General features: G+C 38.7%; 1 protein-coding gene across 2 annotated transcripts in view; it reads right to left on the bottom strand.

The window, feature by feature from the left end:
• Ubr1 (ubiquitin protein ligase E3 component n-recognin 1) overlaps positions 1-15,218 on the bottom strand; it is a 125,821-nt gene that overhangs the window by 21,784 nt on the left and 88,819 nt on the right. Inside the window, exons 32-38 of one of the 2 annotated variants that reach the window (XM_040746131.1) lie at positions 15,065-15,214; positions 13,179-13,252; positions 11,589-11,682; positions 7,616-7,764; positions 6,616-6,671; positions 5,535-5,631; positions 196-263 (exon numbers count right to left, since the gene is read on the bottom strand). In XM_040746131.1, coding sequence (XP_040602065.1) covers positions 196-263; positions 5,535-5,631; positions 6,616-6,671; positions 7,616-7,764; positions 11,589-11,682; positions 13,179-13,252; positions 15,065-15,214 — 688 coding nt within the window. Of the gene's footprint in view, positions 1-195; positions 264-5,534; positions 5,632-6,615; positions 6,672-7,615; positions 7,765-11,588; positions 11,683-13,154; positions 13,253-15,064; positions 15,215-15,218 lie in introns of both variants that reach the window. The other variant, XM_040746130.1, reaches the window with a different exon arrangement.

Genomic DNA, 15,218 nt, shown 5'->3' on the forward strand with positions numbered 1-15,218 from the left:
GTCTTTTGACATTTTAAACCATAATTTTGATGCCTTAGTGAAATCTGTATTTGTAAAAAGAAAGGATAAGACACTAAAAAGAGCTTCAAAATCAAAATTTAATCATTGTGAACAGAAAGCATGAATTAAATAGAAAAAAACCATGAAATTATAAAGTTGATGACTTCAAAATCATTTTACTGAATGAACACTTACCAAAACATGAAATAGATCTACAGATAGAAGGCATGGTGTATCTTCTGATTGTAGGTTAGGAAGAACAACTGAAACGAAAGTTAATAATATAATTCAGTCAGTAAGGCAGCAACATCCTTGAATAAAATGCAAATCGAAAGCTTTCAATGAAAATACAATGGGGTTAGCGAACAAAGAAACTAGTATATCACACTTTTAAGATAAATAAAAAGGAGCCGGGCGTTGGTGGCGCACGCCTTTAATCCCAGCACTCGGGAGGCAGAGGCAGGCGGATCTCTGTGAGTTCAAGGCCAGCCTGGTCTACAGATCGAGTTCCAGGACAGCCTCCAAAACTACACAGAGAAACCCTGTCTCGAAAAAAAACCAAAAAAAAAAAAAAAAAAAAAAAAGATAAATAAAAAGGAAACTGAACAGGATAAAAGCATCAGAAAGTCTTACATCCAGCTTAAGAGTTGAAAGATAAGATTTAGGAGGAAGCAGGGTGGTGGCGGCACACATCTTTAATAAACACACAAATAAATAAATAAATAAAATAAGATTTAGAAGGAAAACTGAAATAGAGATTGCTCAAGAGATACTTACTGGAAACAACAGTGTACGTTTATCTAGCAGCAGCCCTCAGCTCCCACTTTTGAAATGCTAATGACTAAGACTTGGTCTGTGCACCTGTGATCGAAGCCAGTGCCTTGTGCATTCTATGCCAAAGCTGTGCTCCTGACCTACCCCATGCCCCAGAACAATGGCTTTTATAAAAACGTACTATCACTTTCCTACCAACTGAACATTTTTAAATGTTCTGTAATATATAGAACATGAACAAGTTTAGGATGGGGAGAAGGGAGCACTTGCAAAGAAAAATGAGGACACAGAAAACCTTGCTGTTCTTCCAGAGGAACCAGGTTCAATTCCCAGAATCCACATGGAAGCTCACAACTGTCTTTAACTCCAGTTCCAGGGGACCCAACACCATCACACAAACATACACATACAAGCAGTCAAAACACCAATGCACATTAAAACAAACAAACAAATAATAAAGATTAAAAGAAAAGAAACAAAATTTATTGACAAAAAGAAAGAAAGAAGGAAAGAAAGAAAGAGAAAGAAAAGGAAACTTTCCTGTACAGAATTAGACAACAGACTGTTGATTGGGAGGAAGTATAGACAGCCTGAATGTGATTCATTTTTATGAAACTATCTCTTACACTCAAAAGATACTGAAACTTTAGCTGGACCTCACAATCAAGTTAATAATATACCTTGGATTCACTTAGGACTTGGCTTAATAGCTTGCCTGTTTATTTAGCCTGCCTTTAAGAGAACAATGTAACAACCAACTAGAAGTGCCTTAGATTTCCTCAGTATTCAGCTTTTACAGCCAAAATTAATGCATTATGTAACTTCCATGCCCCTATTCCAGAGAACAATACAAGTGTGTAAATATGTGTTATGGTGATCATTTGAAAACAGCAAACATGTTGAAAGTGACCTTAAACAACAAAGGTCCATATATGTGGAAACAGCATATAGATATTGCTTAATAACACTATGTTTGCTGTACTGAGTGCTTTGGGGTCATTTGGAATCAGTTGAGGTAAATATCCCTTGTAAAACTCTGTCAAAGATGCAAAGTTTCCCTTATTCCTTCCTCATGCAATGTTTTCTGTGCTGTTCAACAAATACAGAACAAAGTCCTTTATTAGGAACAAGACACACAGCAAGACAGACAGGCATCAGGTGAGTATAAGACAGACAATTCAAGAGCTATAAGCTACTGACAAATGAAAGACACGGGGAGAGAAGTGGAGAATTCAAACTTAGACTCAATTCTGATTAAATTAATCAAAAGGGAACTGCTGAATTTCTTTTTTTTTTCTTTTTTTTTTTTTTTTTTTTTTTTTTGGTTTTTCGAGACAGGGTTTCTCTGTGGCTTTGGAGCCTGTCCTGGAACTCACTTGGTAGTCCAGGCTGGTCTTGAACTCACAGAGATCCACCTGCCTCTGCCTCCCGAGTGCTGGGATTAAAGGCGTGCGCCACCAACGCCCGGCTGAATTTCCTTTCTTTGTGTCATATTTTGGTGCCTCTGAGGCTATCTTTAAATGTGTTTAATTGACACACACTCCAAAATATTATATTTTTAATTTGATCAGTCTCTAATGAAAACTAATAAATTCACAAGAAAGAAAAAGTATGGCAAGGAAATTAGATCAAAAAGTCAAGACAACAGGATTTTCATTTCTTTTTGTCTTGTTTAGCTGGCCTTGCTATGCAGTTCAGGCTGGCCTGGGAACTAAAAATGTTCCTGCTTTAACTTCTAGAGTATAAGGGTTACAGGTATGTGCCATCATGCCTTACTAGAAATAGTTCTGTATATATATATAAACAAGAAGACAAACTACATACCAGTCTAGTTATAGTTATTACTTCTGCGTATGTGTGTAGGTGTGTGTGCAGAGGTAACAGGAAGGCCAGAGGTCATCTTTGGTGTCCTAATGTGCGTCTACTTTGTTTTTTGAAATAGGATGTCTCATATGGACCTATGGCTCCCCAAGTAGGGTAGGTCTGTTGGCCAGCCAACACCTTGGACCCACTTGTGTCTGCCTTGCTAGTGCTGGTATTAAAAGTGCATACCACCTTGTCTGGTTTTTATGTAGGTATTGGAGATACAACTCAGTTCCTCATATTTGCTTGGTATGTGTTTTACTAATTGAACCACCACCATAGACCCAATATAGCAATTACTTGAAATTTTTAAATTCATTTCATGTGTATGTGTACATGTGTGTGCACCTGCGTGTAAAGGCAGAAGCCAGAAAAGAATGTTGGGCTTCTTCTATAAATGTCTGCCTATTCCTTTGAGGCAGAGTCTCTCCCTCAACCTGGGGCTTACATTTTCTAGGCTCACCTGGAAACCAGCTAACCCCAGAAATCCTCTTGTCTCCACTCCTATCCCATCCCTCCAGAGATGGAGATACAGGCGTTTGTGGGATGTCTAGCTTGTTACTTGGGTTCTGGGATGTTAACTCCACTCTTCATGACAGCAGAACAAGCAATCTTAACCATTGAGCCATCTCTCCAGACCCAATACAACTAATACTTTTAAACTAAGGAAGGGAAGATTCTCCTGAGACTAGGTCAATTGCTTAACCTCAATTCCAATATTCTAAGAAAGTAGGATTAAGTATGAAGATCATGATTTTTAGATACAAGAATGAAATGGGTTCCAGTACTAACTGTCACAGGGAAGCAGCTTAACTTCTCTAATTACAGAATGCTGAGGGGTTCATTAACAGAGACTTTTAAAGGACTTATCCTAGGCATGCATACAATAACCACTAAGTGTTATTACTATCATCTTTCTTACACTAAAATGATCACAAGGTTTTACCACTAACAGACTGAGTGTCCTTGACAAGTCATTTGCTATTTCTAGGTCTCATTTCTTTGTATTAAAAATTTTCATCAACATTTCTATTAACACTAGGAAATCAGAGGCAGAGGACCAGGAGTTCAAGACAAAAACATCAGGATATTACATTTTATCAGCAGGAAAGAAAGGAATGATGTATTTCAAGCCCTGGAGGTAAGTAACTAACTCAATCAAATGTTGCTATTCTCAGCAGAGACATCTCTTTAAATTGATGGAGAAATAAAAATATTTCAAGACACAAATTTAAACAATTCATGATACCTGAGCTAGCATTTTGTAAATCGCTAAAGGAATACTATACATATGAAAAGAAGAAAGACAGTTTCATCCAAAGAACACATCCTCTTCTCTATCAGGAAAATAAACCAATAGCCAAAGGAAATCAAGGAGGGCCAACACAGGAAATCAGCAAGCCCCAATACTAACAGGTGAGAAGAAGAGAACTATCAGTAACTCAGCCAATCAGAACATTAACTAAAAGAATTATAGAACATAGGATTTTTCTCAAAATTTCATCAAAATCACTCTCAAAACGACCTTAAGTAGGAAGGTCTCCATTAGCCAATTAAGAAATACAAATAAACTTACTAGTTTATTATAAAACCAAAGGGAAGGGAAGGGGTAAGGGGGAAGAAGGGGGAAGAAGGGGAAAGAAGGAAGGGGGAAGAAGGGGAAAAGGGAAGGGGGAAGAAGGGGGAAGGAGAAAGGGGGAAAGGGGAAAGGGAAAGGGAAAGGAAAGAAAAGAAAAGGAAAAAGTTGGCAACAAACAAGCCAAGCTAAGCTAAGGCCAGGCATTCGTAACTAAGAATAAGCCTCCATGTATGATTTATTTGGGAGCTGGGTGGTGGGCCTCCTAAAAAGTCAAAGAGTAAAAACCAAAAGAGTAAAACATTGCATAACACTACATATTAATATTATCAAGAATATGTAACAAGTATAAACAAACAATCCCAGTCTACTATACACAGACGCATTATATACTTTATCACTATAACTCTCTCTCTCTCCAAGATACCTCTCTATGCATTCCTAGCTGGCCTTGAACTCAGAGATCTTTCTGTCTCTGTCTTCCAAGTGCTGGCCATAAAGGTAGGCACTAACATGCCTGGCAATAATACTCTTAATTCATAAAAATGTTTTTTGTTTGTTTTTCAACAACCTTGGTTGATTTTGCATCCAGTGTCCTGGCATGTATGTCTACATGCCAGGCATGTATGTCTACATGCCAGAAGAGGGCAAGAAATCTCATTATATAGATGGTTGTAAGCCACAATGTGGGTACTAGGAATTGAACTCAAGATCTCTGGGAGAGCAGCCACTGCCCTTAACCTTTGAGACATCTCTTCAGCCTGATAAAAATATTTATGATCTCACTATACTTCTGATTTTTTTCATTAAAAAGAAATGCTAGTCATGATCATTTCAGTTCTCAGTTTTGTTCCAGAAACATCTGGAACTTGCTCTGTAGACCAGGCTGGCCTCAAACTCACAGAGATCCACCAGCCTAACCCTAACCCTAACACCATGCCCAGCTACAAAAGTGTAACTTTTTAAAATAATATTGTGCCGGGCAGTGGTGGTACATGCCTTTAATCGCAGCATTCAGGAGCAGAGGCAAGTGGATCTCTGTGATTTCAATGCCAACCTGGCCTACAGAGTAAGTTCCAGGACAGCTAAGGATATACAGAGGAACCCTGCCTCAAAAAACTCAAAATAAAATAAAACAGCATTGCAATCATTACAGGGTAGTAGTCCATCAATTCATTTGGGCAAATCTGTTGCAGGCAACTGGATTTCATCAGTGAGTGTTCAAAACCAGTACAATATATCATTTCCTAATAAATATGCTGCATAAATGCAGAAGAAAATACATGTAAATACTAACATAATAATTAAGAGAAGTCCCTACCTGACAGGAGACGAACCAGATGTTTCTGTATCAGGACCTGAGGACAGGTCATCCTCTGTGCAATTGCAAACTGCATTAATGCTTTCAGACCATTATGCTAGATTGTAAGAAAGGTAAGACAAAATGATAGGGAAGAGTTAGATCAGGACAATCAACAACCAACCCTAGCCTACTATACATGGACACATTATATACTGTATACTATTAGGTCAGGACAATCAATACAAATCCTAGCTTACTATACACAGACACATTATATACTATTAGGACACACTAGATACTATTAGGTTAGGACAATCAATAACCAACCCTAGCCTACTATACATGGACACATTATATACTGTATACTATTAGGTCAGGACAATCAATACAAATCCTAGCTTACTATACACAGACACATTATATACTATTAGGACACACTAGATACTATTAGGTTAGGACAATCAATAACCAATCCTAGCCTACTATACATGGACACATTGTATACTAGATAGTATTTACAATACCCTCCCTTTGTTTTCCTGGCTGGCCTTCAACTCAGAGATCTGTCTGTCTCTGCCTTCCAAGTGTTGGAGTTAAAGGTGGGCACCATCATGCCCGTCCACAATATTCTTTTTTGTTGTTATTGTTTTGGTCTTTTGAGACAGGGTTTCTCTGTGTAGCTCTGTAGACCAGGCTGACCTTGAACTCACAGAGATCCACCTGCCTCTGCCTCTCAAGTGCTGGGATTAAAGGCGTGCCCCACCACCACCAAGCTATAGGTGTCTGGTCTTTAACTCAATATAATTATCTGTCTAAAGCAGAACCCATTAATATTCAATGGGGGAAATACAGGATGTGTCTGGTTGTAGGGCAGGAAGCAGCCAACTCGCCTGGAATCTATGTGAATTATATTTAACTATGAAATTAAGAAAATTCTGTAAAGCACATAGCACCAACCATCAAGTTTCCTGAAACTGTAGCATGCCCCATACCCATTCTTTACAGAAGAGGGATTACACGTTTTTCAGTGATAAACTACAGAATCCCCTTTCTAAACAAGTACCCCAGAAACCACTGAAATCTATTAGAATATACATACCTGCCTATTTTGAAGTGCTCCAAATAGAGGTTTTCCTTCATCTCCCAAAAGGTTTTCTTAAAAAAAGAAAATCATAAAAAGTCCAGAAATATTACAAAATGATATGTTTTGGTTGTGGGTTTGTTTTTAAGATAGGGTTTCACTTTGTGGCTCATTCTGGCCTCATCCTGAGTAAACATACATCAGTACTTTATCCTATATGCATGACTTAAGTCTAATAGGTTTGTGAGAGATTCCTAAAATCTATCCTGAGACTGAAGCAAGTAAGTTTTGGAGAAGAAAGTGTATGCATGTTACTCAAACTAACTTATGACATAGTGTATTGGTAAAAAAAGGAATTTAGTGATAAAAATGTAGTAGACTTCATTAAAAACTGTGGCCAATGGGGGGGTGGGAGGAGAGGAGGGAGGGGAAACTGTGGTCAGAATATAAAAAAAAAAAAAAGCAAAAATCTGTGACCAAAAAACCTATATTGAAGAAGGGATAGGGAACCCAGCGTAGAAAAAGATGGTGTGAAAGAGACACTGCACTCTACGCAACCCGCGCTCACTTACAGCATTCAGGGATGCCTCCTTCACCGCTCCCTGGGAAGTGTGCAATGTGGTAAAGCTTTGGACCTAGTTTTGATGATCTGTTTGTCATGACCACTTCAAACTTCCTCTTCCAGTAACTTTTTGTTTGTTTGTAACTCTGGTCCTATTCTCTCTCAGAAGTATAAACAACGTTTCTGTGAAGCCCTGAGTGGATTGCTTTTCACTTGCATTTGCTCTTTATCTAGTGTTGCTACATCCACCACTGTTTGACTAGAGCGCTTAATGCTATCCTTCAAAATACTAACCAGTCACACAGGGCTACTATGGTAAGTGATAAAGATAAAAATATTACAGGTTCTCAGGCCACACTAATACACTGAAATACTAGAGGTCCTCAAATATACCAACCTCTTCCAAGTTATCACCAGCAGAGCAAAATGTGTACCATTTTAAAAAATAGGCTTTACCAATTGCCTGGATGGTGAAAGCACAGGTGCTCCAGGTCATCATGGGCACTCGTGGATCTAGCTCATCAGGAGGCAATTTCAGTCCAATTCTGAAAATTGTTGTGGCAAAGAGAATGACCATTTCCTTGATACTATTAGAATATTTCACTCTAAAAATAAAATAAAAAGAAAAATTTCACTGTGTTTTAGAAAAAAAAAGCTGCATCCTGAGAAACATCATTAAGTCGGAGAGCAACCAAAACAATTCCTTTTGACATTGTGTGTATTAGTTACTTTTGTCAGTGCTGTAACCAAATAGCAGACAAAAAGCAACTTAAGGAAGGACTTTTTCTGACCGGCTCACAGTGTCAGACATGCAGTTATCATGGTGGGAAGGCATGCTAGAAGAAGCAGAGTATGAAGCTACCTGTTCACATACGGGTGTACCAGGACACAGAAAGGGAAAGCCAGCAGGTAGCTAGCTTTCTCCTTTTTCCCTTGTTATTCAGTCATGGGATGCTGATGTCCACATTCAGTATGATCTCCCTCAATTAATCCTCTCAAGAATAGCCCTCACTGGGGTGGGAAAGATGGCTCAGAGGCTAAGAGCACTGGCTATTCTAACAGAGGATTCAAATTTGAACCTCAGCACCCACACAGAGGCTAAGAACTCTCTGTAACTCCAGGCCAGGGATCTAACACCCTCTTCTGGTCTCCACAGGCACCAAGCACACAGTCATACATGAAGACAAAACACTCATACACACAAATTAAAAATAAATCTTTAAAAGAAAGCGCACAGATCCAAAATTATGTCTCATTAATGTCATAGGTGTTTCTTAATCCAACTTAGTTGACTATAAAATTAAACATCAAAATAAGTAAAGTGTTCTTTGTCAAACTAGAGATCAAAACTTCTATAGATTTATTCAGTAATAAAAATAGGGAAAGCCAAACTGTACCTTCTAAAGGTAGAAAAATCTCTTACAAAATGGCAATGGTCCAAACACCTATACAGCAAGTGACGCAGCAAAAGAGCACTGCTAGAAGGGTCCAGAGTACACCCAGGGGCAGACAAGTGCGGATGCAGATACTCAAGCTACATACAATGAACGCATCTTGTCCCTATGCCATACAGCAGCCTTGGATGATTGGCTTGAGACGAGATTCAGAAACCAGGGAAAAGAAGTAAGTCATATACTAAGGTTATACAAGGCTCAAAAGAACCCTTTAGTGACTTTTTGCAAAGATTATCTAAAGCTGTACAAATAAGGGTAGCAGATCCAGAAGCTAGATGAGTGCTCACTGAATCTCTAGTTTTTGAAAATGCTAATTTAGAATGCAAAGAGGTCCTTGGGTCCTTAAAGATCAGATCAGCACCAATGGATGAACGGATCCTGCACACAGCCAATGGTGAATCTTTTACTATAACACTGGGGTATGGGTAGGAGAAGTGATCTCCAAAGGTTTGAGGAGACATCAAAATACCAAATGTTTTAAATGTGGTAGAATAGACCATCTGAGAAGAAATTATAGATGAGACATTCCTAGAAATAATGCTTCTCCTGGGAATAACCCAAGTAGAAGGCCCCAAACTTATGGATTATGTAGAAGATGCGGCAAAGTCTGACATTGGACCAGTGAATGTGGATCAACAAGTGACAAACAAGGCAACCCTTTAACATTGAGAAACTCCTTGGGAGGCCTCTCAAAGGTCCCCATGTCAAAATTGGTTCAGCCATTCCTAGTCACTGTGGAGCACAATCCCCCCCCCCAGAACAATTAGGAAATCCAGTACCTGTTATAAAAAATTATACTGTATTGGATGATAGAATAGCTTTGGAGGATGAATTAAAAATTCAAGGAGGATATGGAAAACATATATTTTGGCAAACTTCTATAAATGACTAAAGACCAAAACTAAGAGTACAAATCAATAATGCTACACTTGAATGACTACTGGACATCACCATTATCACACCAGAATCTTGGCATCCAAGTGGGCCTCTTCAAGAGGTAGATGTTCAATTCTTAGGGATTGGAACCCTATCTCAAGTAAAACAAGTGGGATGAATGTATAGGGCCAGATGGACAAAGAGAAAGGCCGAGGCCATATGTGGCTAATAAAGCAGTAAATCTATGACGTCATGATCTGTTGTAGCAATGAAATGCCCATATTAACATTCTTCCAGTATCAGATATAAACCATAAACAAACTCATGTTTGTGAAAAAAAAATTGTAAGGCACTATATAAAACAGTAACTGACCATCCAGGCAGTACAAAAACAGAATAAAACAAGTGTTGGATTCATAGAGGGGCCAAAATCCCTACCCTTAAAATGCTTAACTGACAATCCTGTCTGGGTGGGGCAATGACTTCAGAGAAGTTAGAGGAAGAGCTAAATGCTGGACATATTGAAGAATCGACCAGCCTTTGGAATTCTCCTGTATTTGTTACTAAAAAGAAATCAGGAATGCTTACAGACCTGAGAACCATTAATAAAGTAATTAAACCTATGGGTTCTCTACAACCTGGACAGCCATTGCCTTCTCTATTACCTAAAGAATCGCCTATTACAGTTATTGATTTATAAACTGTTTTGTCACTATACCTTTACAAGAAAAAGATAGGGAAAATTTTGCCTTTACGTTGTTTTCTTTTCTTTTTTTTCTTTTTTGAGACAGGGTTTCTCTGTTTTGTTTTTGAACTCACTCTGTAGACCAGGCTGGCCTCGAACTCACAGAGATCTGCCTGCTTCTGCCTCCCGAGTGCTGGTATTAAAGGCATGCGCCACCAAATGCCAGGCAACTGACTGATTGTGTGTGTACACATTCTTGCTGTGGCTATGTATGACAAGTAATACCAAGCACTTGGAGTGATAATTTATGATTTTCTTTTCTTTTTTTTTCTTTCTTCTTTTTCTTCTTCTTCTTCATTTTTCTTTTCTTTTCTTTTCTTTTTTTTTTTTTTTTTTTTTTTTGGTTTTTTGAGCAGGGTTTCTCTGTGGCCTTGGAGGCTGTCCTGGAACTAGCGCCTATGGACCAGGCTGATCTGGAACTCACAGAGATCCACCTGCTTCTGCCTCCCAAGTACTGGGATTAAAGGCATGTGCCACCACCACCCAGCTTTCTTTTCTTTTTTGAGACAGGGTTTTTCTGTGTTGCGCTGGTTGTCCTGGAACTCGCTCTGTAGACCAGGCTGACCTTGAACTCACAGAGATCTGCCTGTCTCTACCTCCTGAGTGCTGGGAAAAAGGCATGTACCACCACCACCTGGCAATTTACGGTTTTCTAAATGTTCATTTTTCACAAGTATTCGAATAGCAACAAGACAGTCAACATGGAAAAAAGGATTAAGCAGAAAAAGTATGAGCACAAAATAATACCTCATTTTAGACATATATTTTTCAAAGTATTTCTTATCACTTTGAAGTAGATTACAACACTTCACTTATACATGAAAAACAAAATGAAGGTTGACTGACATAAAAAAATGTTCAGAAAAATCACAAGGCAAATGAAATGACATTAAACGAAGTCTTAAACAATTCTGATCCTCTTATAGCTTTTTTTTGTTGTTTTTTTTATTTGTTTTTTGGTCAAAACTGATTACCTAGAGGCAGGGCACATCCTCAGAGGAGAAATGTGCTTGCTGTGGAGTTGGCAGTCTGGGTTTGTTCCCAGAAACCATTTAAAGGTGGGAGGGGAGAACTGAAACCACTGATGTCCTTGTACCCCTATGGAGTGCTATGGCATGTAACCCCGCCCAAAGCATGCACACTCATTCACACACACAAAACAAGAACAATTTTATAAAATGCAAACCATCTAATTTTATTAATATATATAAAAATTTAGGGAGAAAAATGGATAAAGAGACAGTTTTATAAATAAAGAAGAAAAAAAGGAAGATTAGTTCAATTTTTATTTTTATAAACTGCCTCCTGAGTGTGTGTTATGAAACCCCATTTTACCGACTCTTTAGATACTTACGAAGACTGAACTCCAAAACTCAGGATGGAATGAAACTCAAAAGTTGAATCTCCCATTCCTTGATTAAACAAGACAGGAACTGCTGGAATCTCTCCTTACAAAATAAGTGGAAAAAGAATAAAAATCACAACTAAAGTTAACCTAACAATCAATTATCTAGCTGTTTAAGCCATACCTGATCCCCTTAGAAATGTTAGTAAGCAGTAAAGAATCTCCCTTAATATCTTGACCAACATTAATACTGAAGTGATAATTCTTTCTTCATCACATGATGCCAGGTAGTGGCTCACATCTTTAATTCCAGCACTTGTGAGGCAGAGACAGATGGATCTCTGTGAGTTTGAGGCCAACCTAGTCTACAGAGCGAGTTCCAAAGCTATAGAGAAACCATATAATCAAATCCCCCCAAATAACAAACAAACAAATAAGTACATAGATGTTGCAGGTTTTTCCCCCTTTAAAGACATCATACAGTACTGATGACCACTCCTAAACCAGATAAAGAGGAATATTAAGCCACACAAAGTACACAGGGAAAGGATGTCGTATGATACTTTATTAGGGAGAAGTCACTTACATGAGAAGCCGAGAACCTGAGGTTAGCGCTCTGCTGGTCTCTGAGACTCTACCAGAACCCCAGGAGAGCCTGTGTCTCCTTTCCCCCAGCTCTTATCTCCTGTCCCTACTATGTACCTGTGACCATGCCCAAACAGGTGTGGTCAGCGGTACAGGTATGTAAGATCTCTCCCTACAATGGGGAATATATGCATGTATGTACATGTGTTCATATAGGATCATGAGCCCACATGTCTCACATGAGGAGGTCAGACAAGAACATAGAGTATCTGCCTCTATCACATCCCTCCTTATTTTTAGAAACAGGATCTCTCACTGAACCTGGGGATCACCATTTTGGCCATCAGCCTCCTAGGATCCACCTACTCCCTTCCCTGCAGCACCCAGCTTTTACATAAGTGTTGGGGATCCAAATGCAGATCCCTGCATTCACAGCAGGCACTCTACTCACTGAGTCATCTGCCTAACCCCACTGCACCAGACATTTTAAGTGATCTTTTAATTTTATTTTTCTGAGCATATCTCTATAGTAACACTTGTCACTCAGCTGTAAAAACATGTACATAAGGTAACAGCTTTACTATATTTTTGTTATTAATATTAAGGCAGAATATTACATAATATTGTTTCCCAGTATGAAAAATGATTAAACTGAGTACACTGATAGCAAAAAAGTCTTGGATTCAAAATCTCTATTTCCTGATATTCAACAAATCTGTACTTTCAAACCATATTTTAGCACAATACAGGGGGCTGTGGAGATGGCTCAATGGTGAAGATCACTGGCTGCTCTTCCAGAGGACTCAGCTCACTGGTGTAATTTCAGTTCCTGAGATCAATGACCCCTTCTAGCCTCTAAGAGCACCAGACTCACAACTGGTACACAGACAGACACATAGGCAAAGGACTCATAAATATAAAATTAAATCTAAAAAAATTAAACATTTAGAAACAATTTTCACACATCTAGTACAAATAGACATCGCAAACCTTTAGCATGCTTCATCTTATAACCTGATATTCTGGCAAGAACAGTCTGTATCCACCGTGCCAAGGTCAATAGCTGAGCAAGTGCCTCTGCATTCTCACTGCAAAATAACATTTAGAAACAATCGGTTCAACTGGTACAGAGTCAACCTACAGAGCTGAACTTGTAGAGTCTTTCCTTGAATAAATGGATATATTAACATCATCAAATTCTGTGGGTCATGGAGCCATCCATAACCGTCAATCCTAGCACTTAGGAGATAGAAGTAGGCAGATTTCTATGAGTTCAAATCCAGCTTGGTCTACATAGTGAGTTCCAGGCCAGGAAGAAATATATATTGAGACCTCATCTCAAAAACTAAGTAAGTAAAATTAAAACAACTAAGACATAACCATACATCTATGACTGAGAAGTAATAAAATACCAGTAAATGAAAATTACCACTTTGGTTACTCATCAACTACTAGGTGCAATCACTGACAACCTGATTCATCCATATTCAATCTACAGGATTCAGGTTCTAATATATCCTAAGTTGGTTACTTCTTTCTGTCTCTATACACTATCCTCCTGGAAGTCCTACTGTCCTGCACATGAACACTTTGATGGCCTCCTAGGAGTTCTTTTCCCCTTTACTTTTTAAATTTAATTAATTAGGGTTTTTTGTTTGTTTGTTTTGATTTTTCAAGAAAGGATTTCTCTGTGTAGCCCTGGCTGTCCTAGAAACTGACCCTGTAGATCAGTCTGGCCTCAAACTCAGAGATCTGCCCACCTCTGATTAAAAGTATGTGCCACCACCAATGATAAATATTTGTCTTGTTTTTTCACTCCAGAGCTGAGGACCAAATCCAGGGCCTTAAATCTGAACTAAATTCCCAACCCGCTAGGGGCCTGTGTTCTTTCTGTGACCCATTCTAAATCTATCTTCCTCTGGAGAAAAACAACTATTAATCTCTAACTCAGATCTCAAGGACAAGCTGCATGAAAATTCTGTAAATAGTGTCAGGCCTAGCCAGACGCTAGGATTTCCTAAGTATTTCTCATAGCTAAGCATCTCATACTAGATTATTGTAAGCTTCTCCTTCATGCAATGCATGATCCATAAAATACAGCTATAAAATTATCTATCTATCTATCTATCTATCTATCTATCTATCTATCTATCTATCTATGTGGGTATTTGTATACATGTCCAGCTGCACAGTAGAAGAGGGCATGGGGTCCTCAGGGGCTACAGTTATAGCTGGTTGTGAGCCAACATGTGGATGCTGGGAAGTGAACACAGGACCCAGTCAGTGTTTCTAATCAGTGAGCTTTAATCTCCCCAGCCTCTGAAAGGGTAGTCTTGAAGGAAGTAAAATATAAAATGAACTGTGCTGAATTTGAATACCTACCATAAATTTGACCTAAAAAATCTTTTTGGATCTCAAAAGTGAAAGTACATTACGACTACTCATGACTTAAAAAAAACTAACATGAATTTTAGAAAAAAACTTGTATGCTCATGATGTGTGTGTATATGCAAGTATCCATATTGTGTGTGCGTGTATCTGAAAATAAAAACAAATCGTATGTATGTATGTATGTTAAGAAACTTGAGGAAGTCAGTTGCTGAGCATTCCTTTAAAATTTTAGAGAGAAATTAGATATTTATTTTGGGGAATTACCCTGTTTAAAAAGCTTATATAGAGCCGGGCGGTGGTGGTACACATTTTAATTCTAGCACTTGGGAGGCAGATGCAGGCAGATCTCTGTGAGTTCTAGGCCAGCCTGGTCTACAGAGCTAGTTCTAGGACAGCCCCCAAAGCCACAGAGAAACCCTGTCTCGAAAAACAAAACAAAACAACAAAAACTCCAAAAGAAAAAGAAAAGTTAAGGACAATGTACCTGGACAAAGGTAAAACGCACGCACCTGTTGATCTTCTGAGGCTGCACAGGAATGATGGGGATGACAGTATTGCACAGAGACTTGCAGAGTGGGCACAGGTACTCTCCACTCTCCAAGTCAAACAGGTCAACATGAATGCGCTGCTGAGAGCTTAGTTGTACTGCCTCAAAATACCTGC

The sequence above is a fragment of the Mesocricetus auratus genome, unplaced genomic scaffold, assembly GCF_017639785.1.
Source record: "Mesocricetus auratus isolate SY011 unplaced genomic scaffold, BCM_Maur_2.0 Super-Scaffold_100004, whole genome shotgun sequence".
Taxonomy (NCBI): domain Eukaryota; kingdom Metazoa; phylum Chordata; class Mammalia; order Rodentia; family Cricetidae; genus Mesocricetus; species Mesocricetus auratus.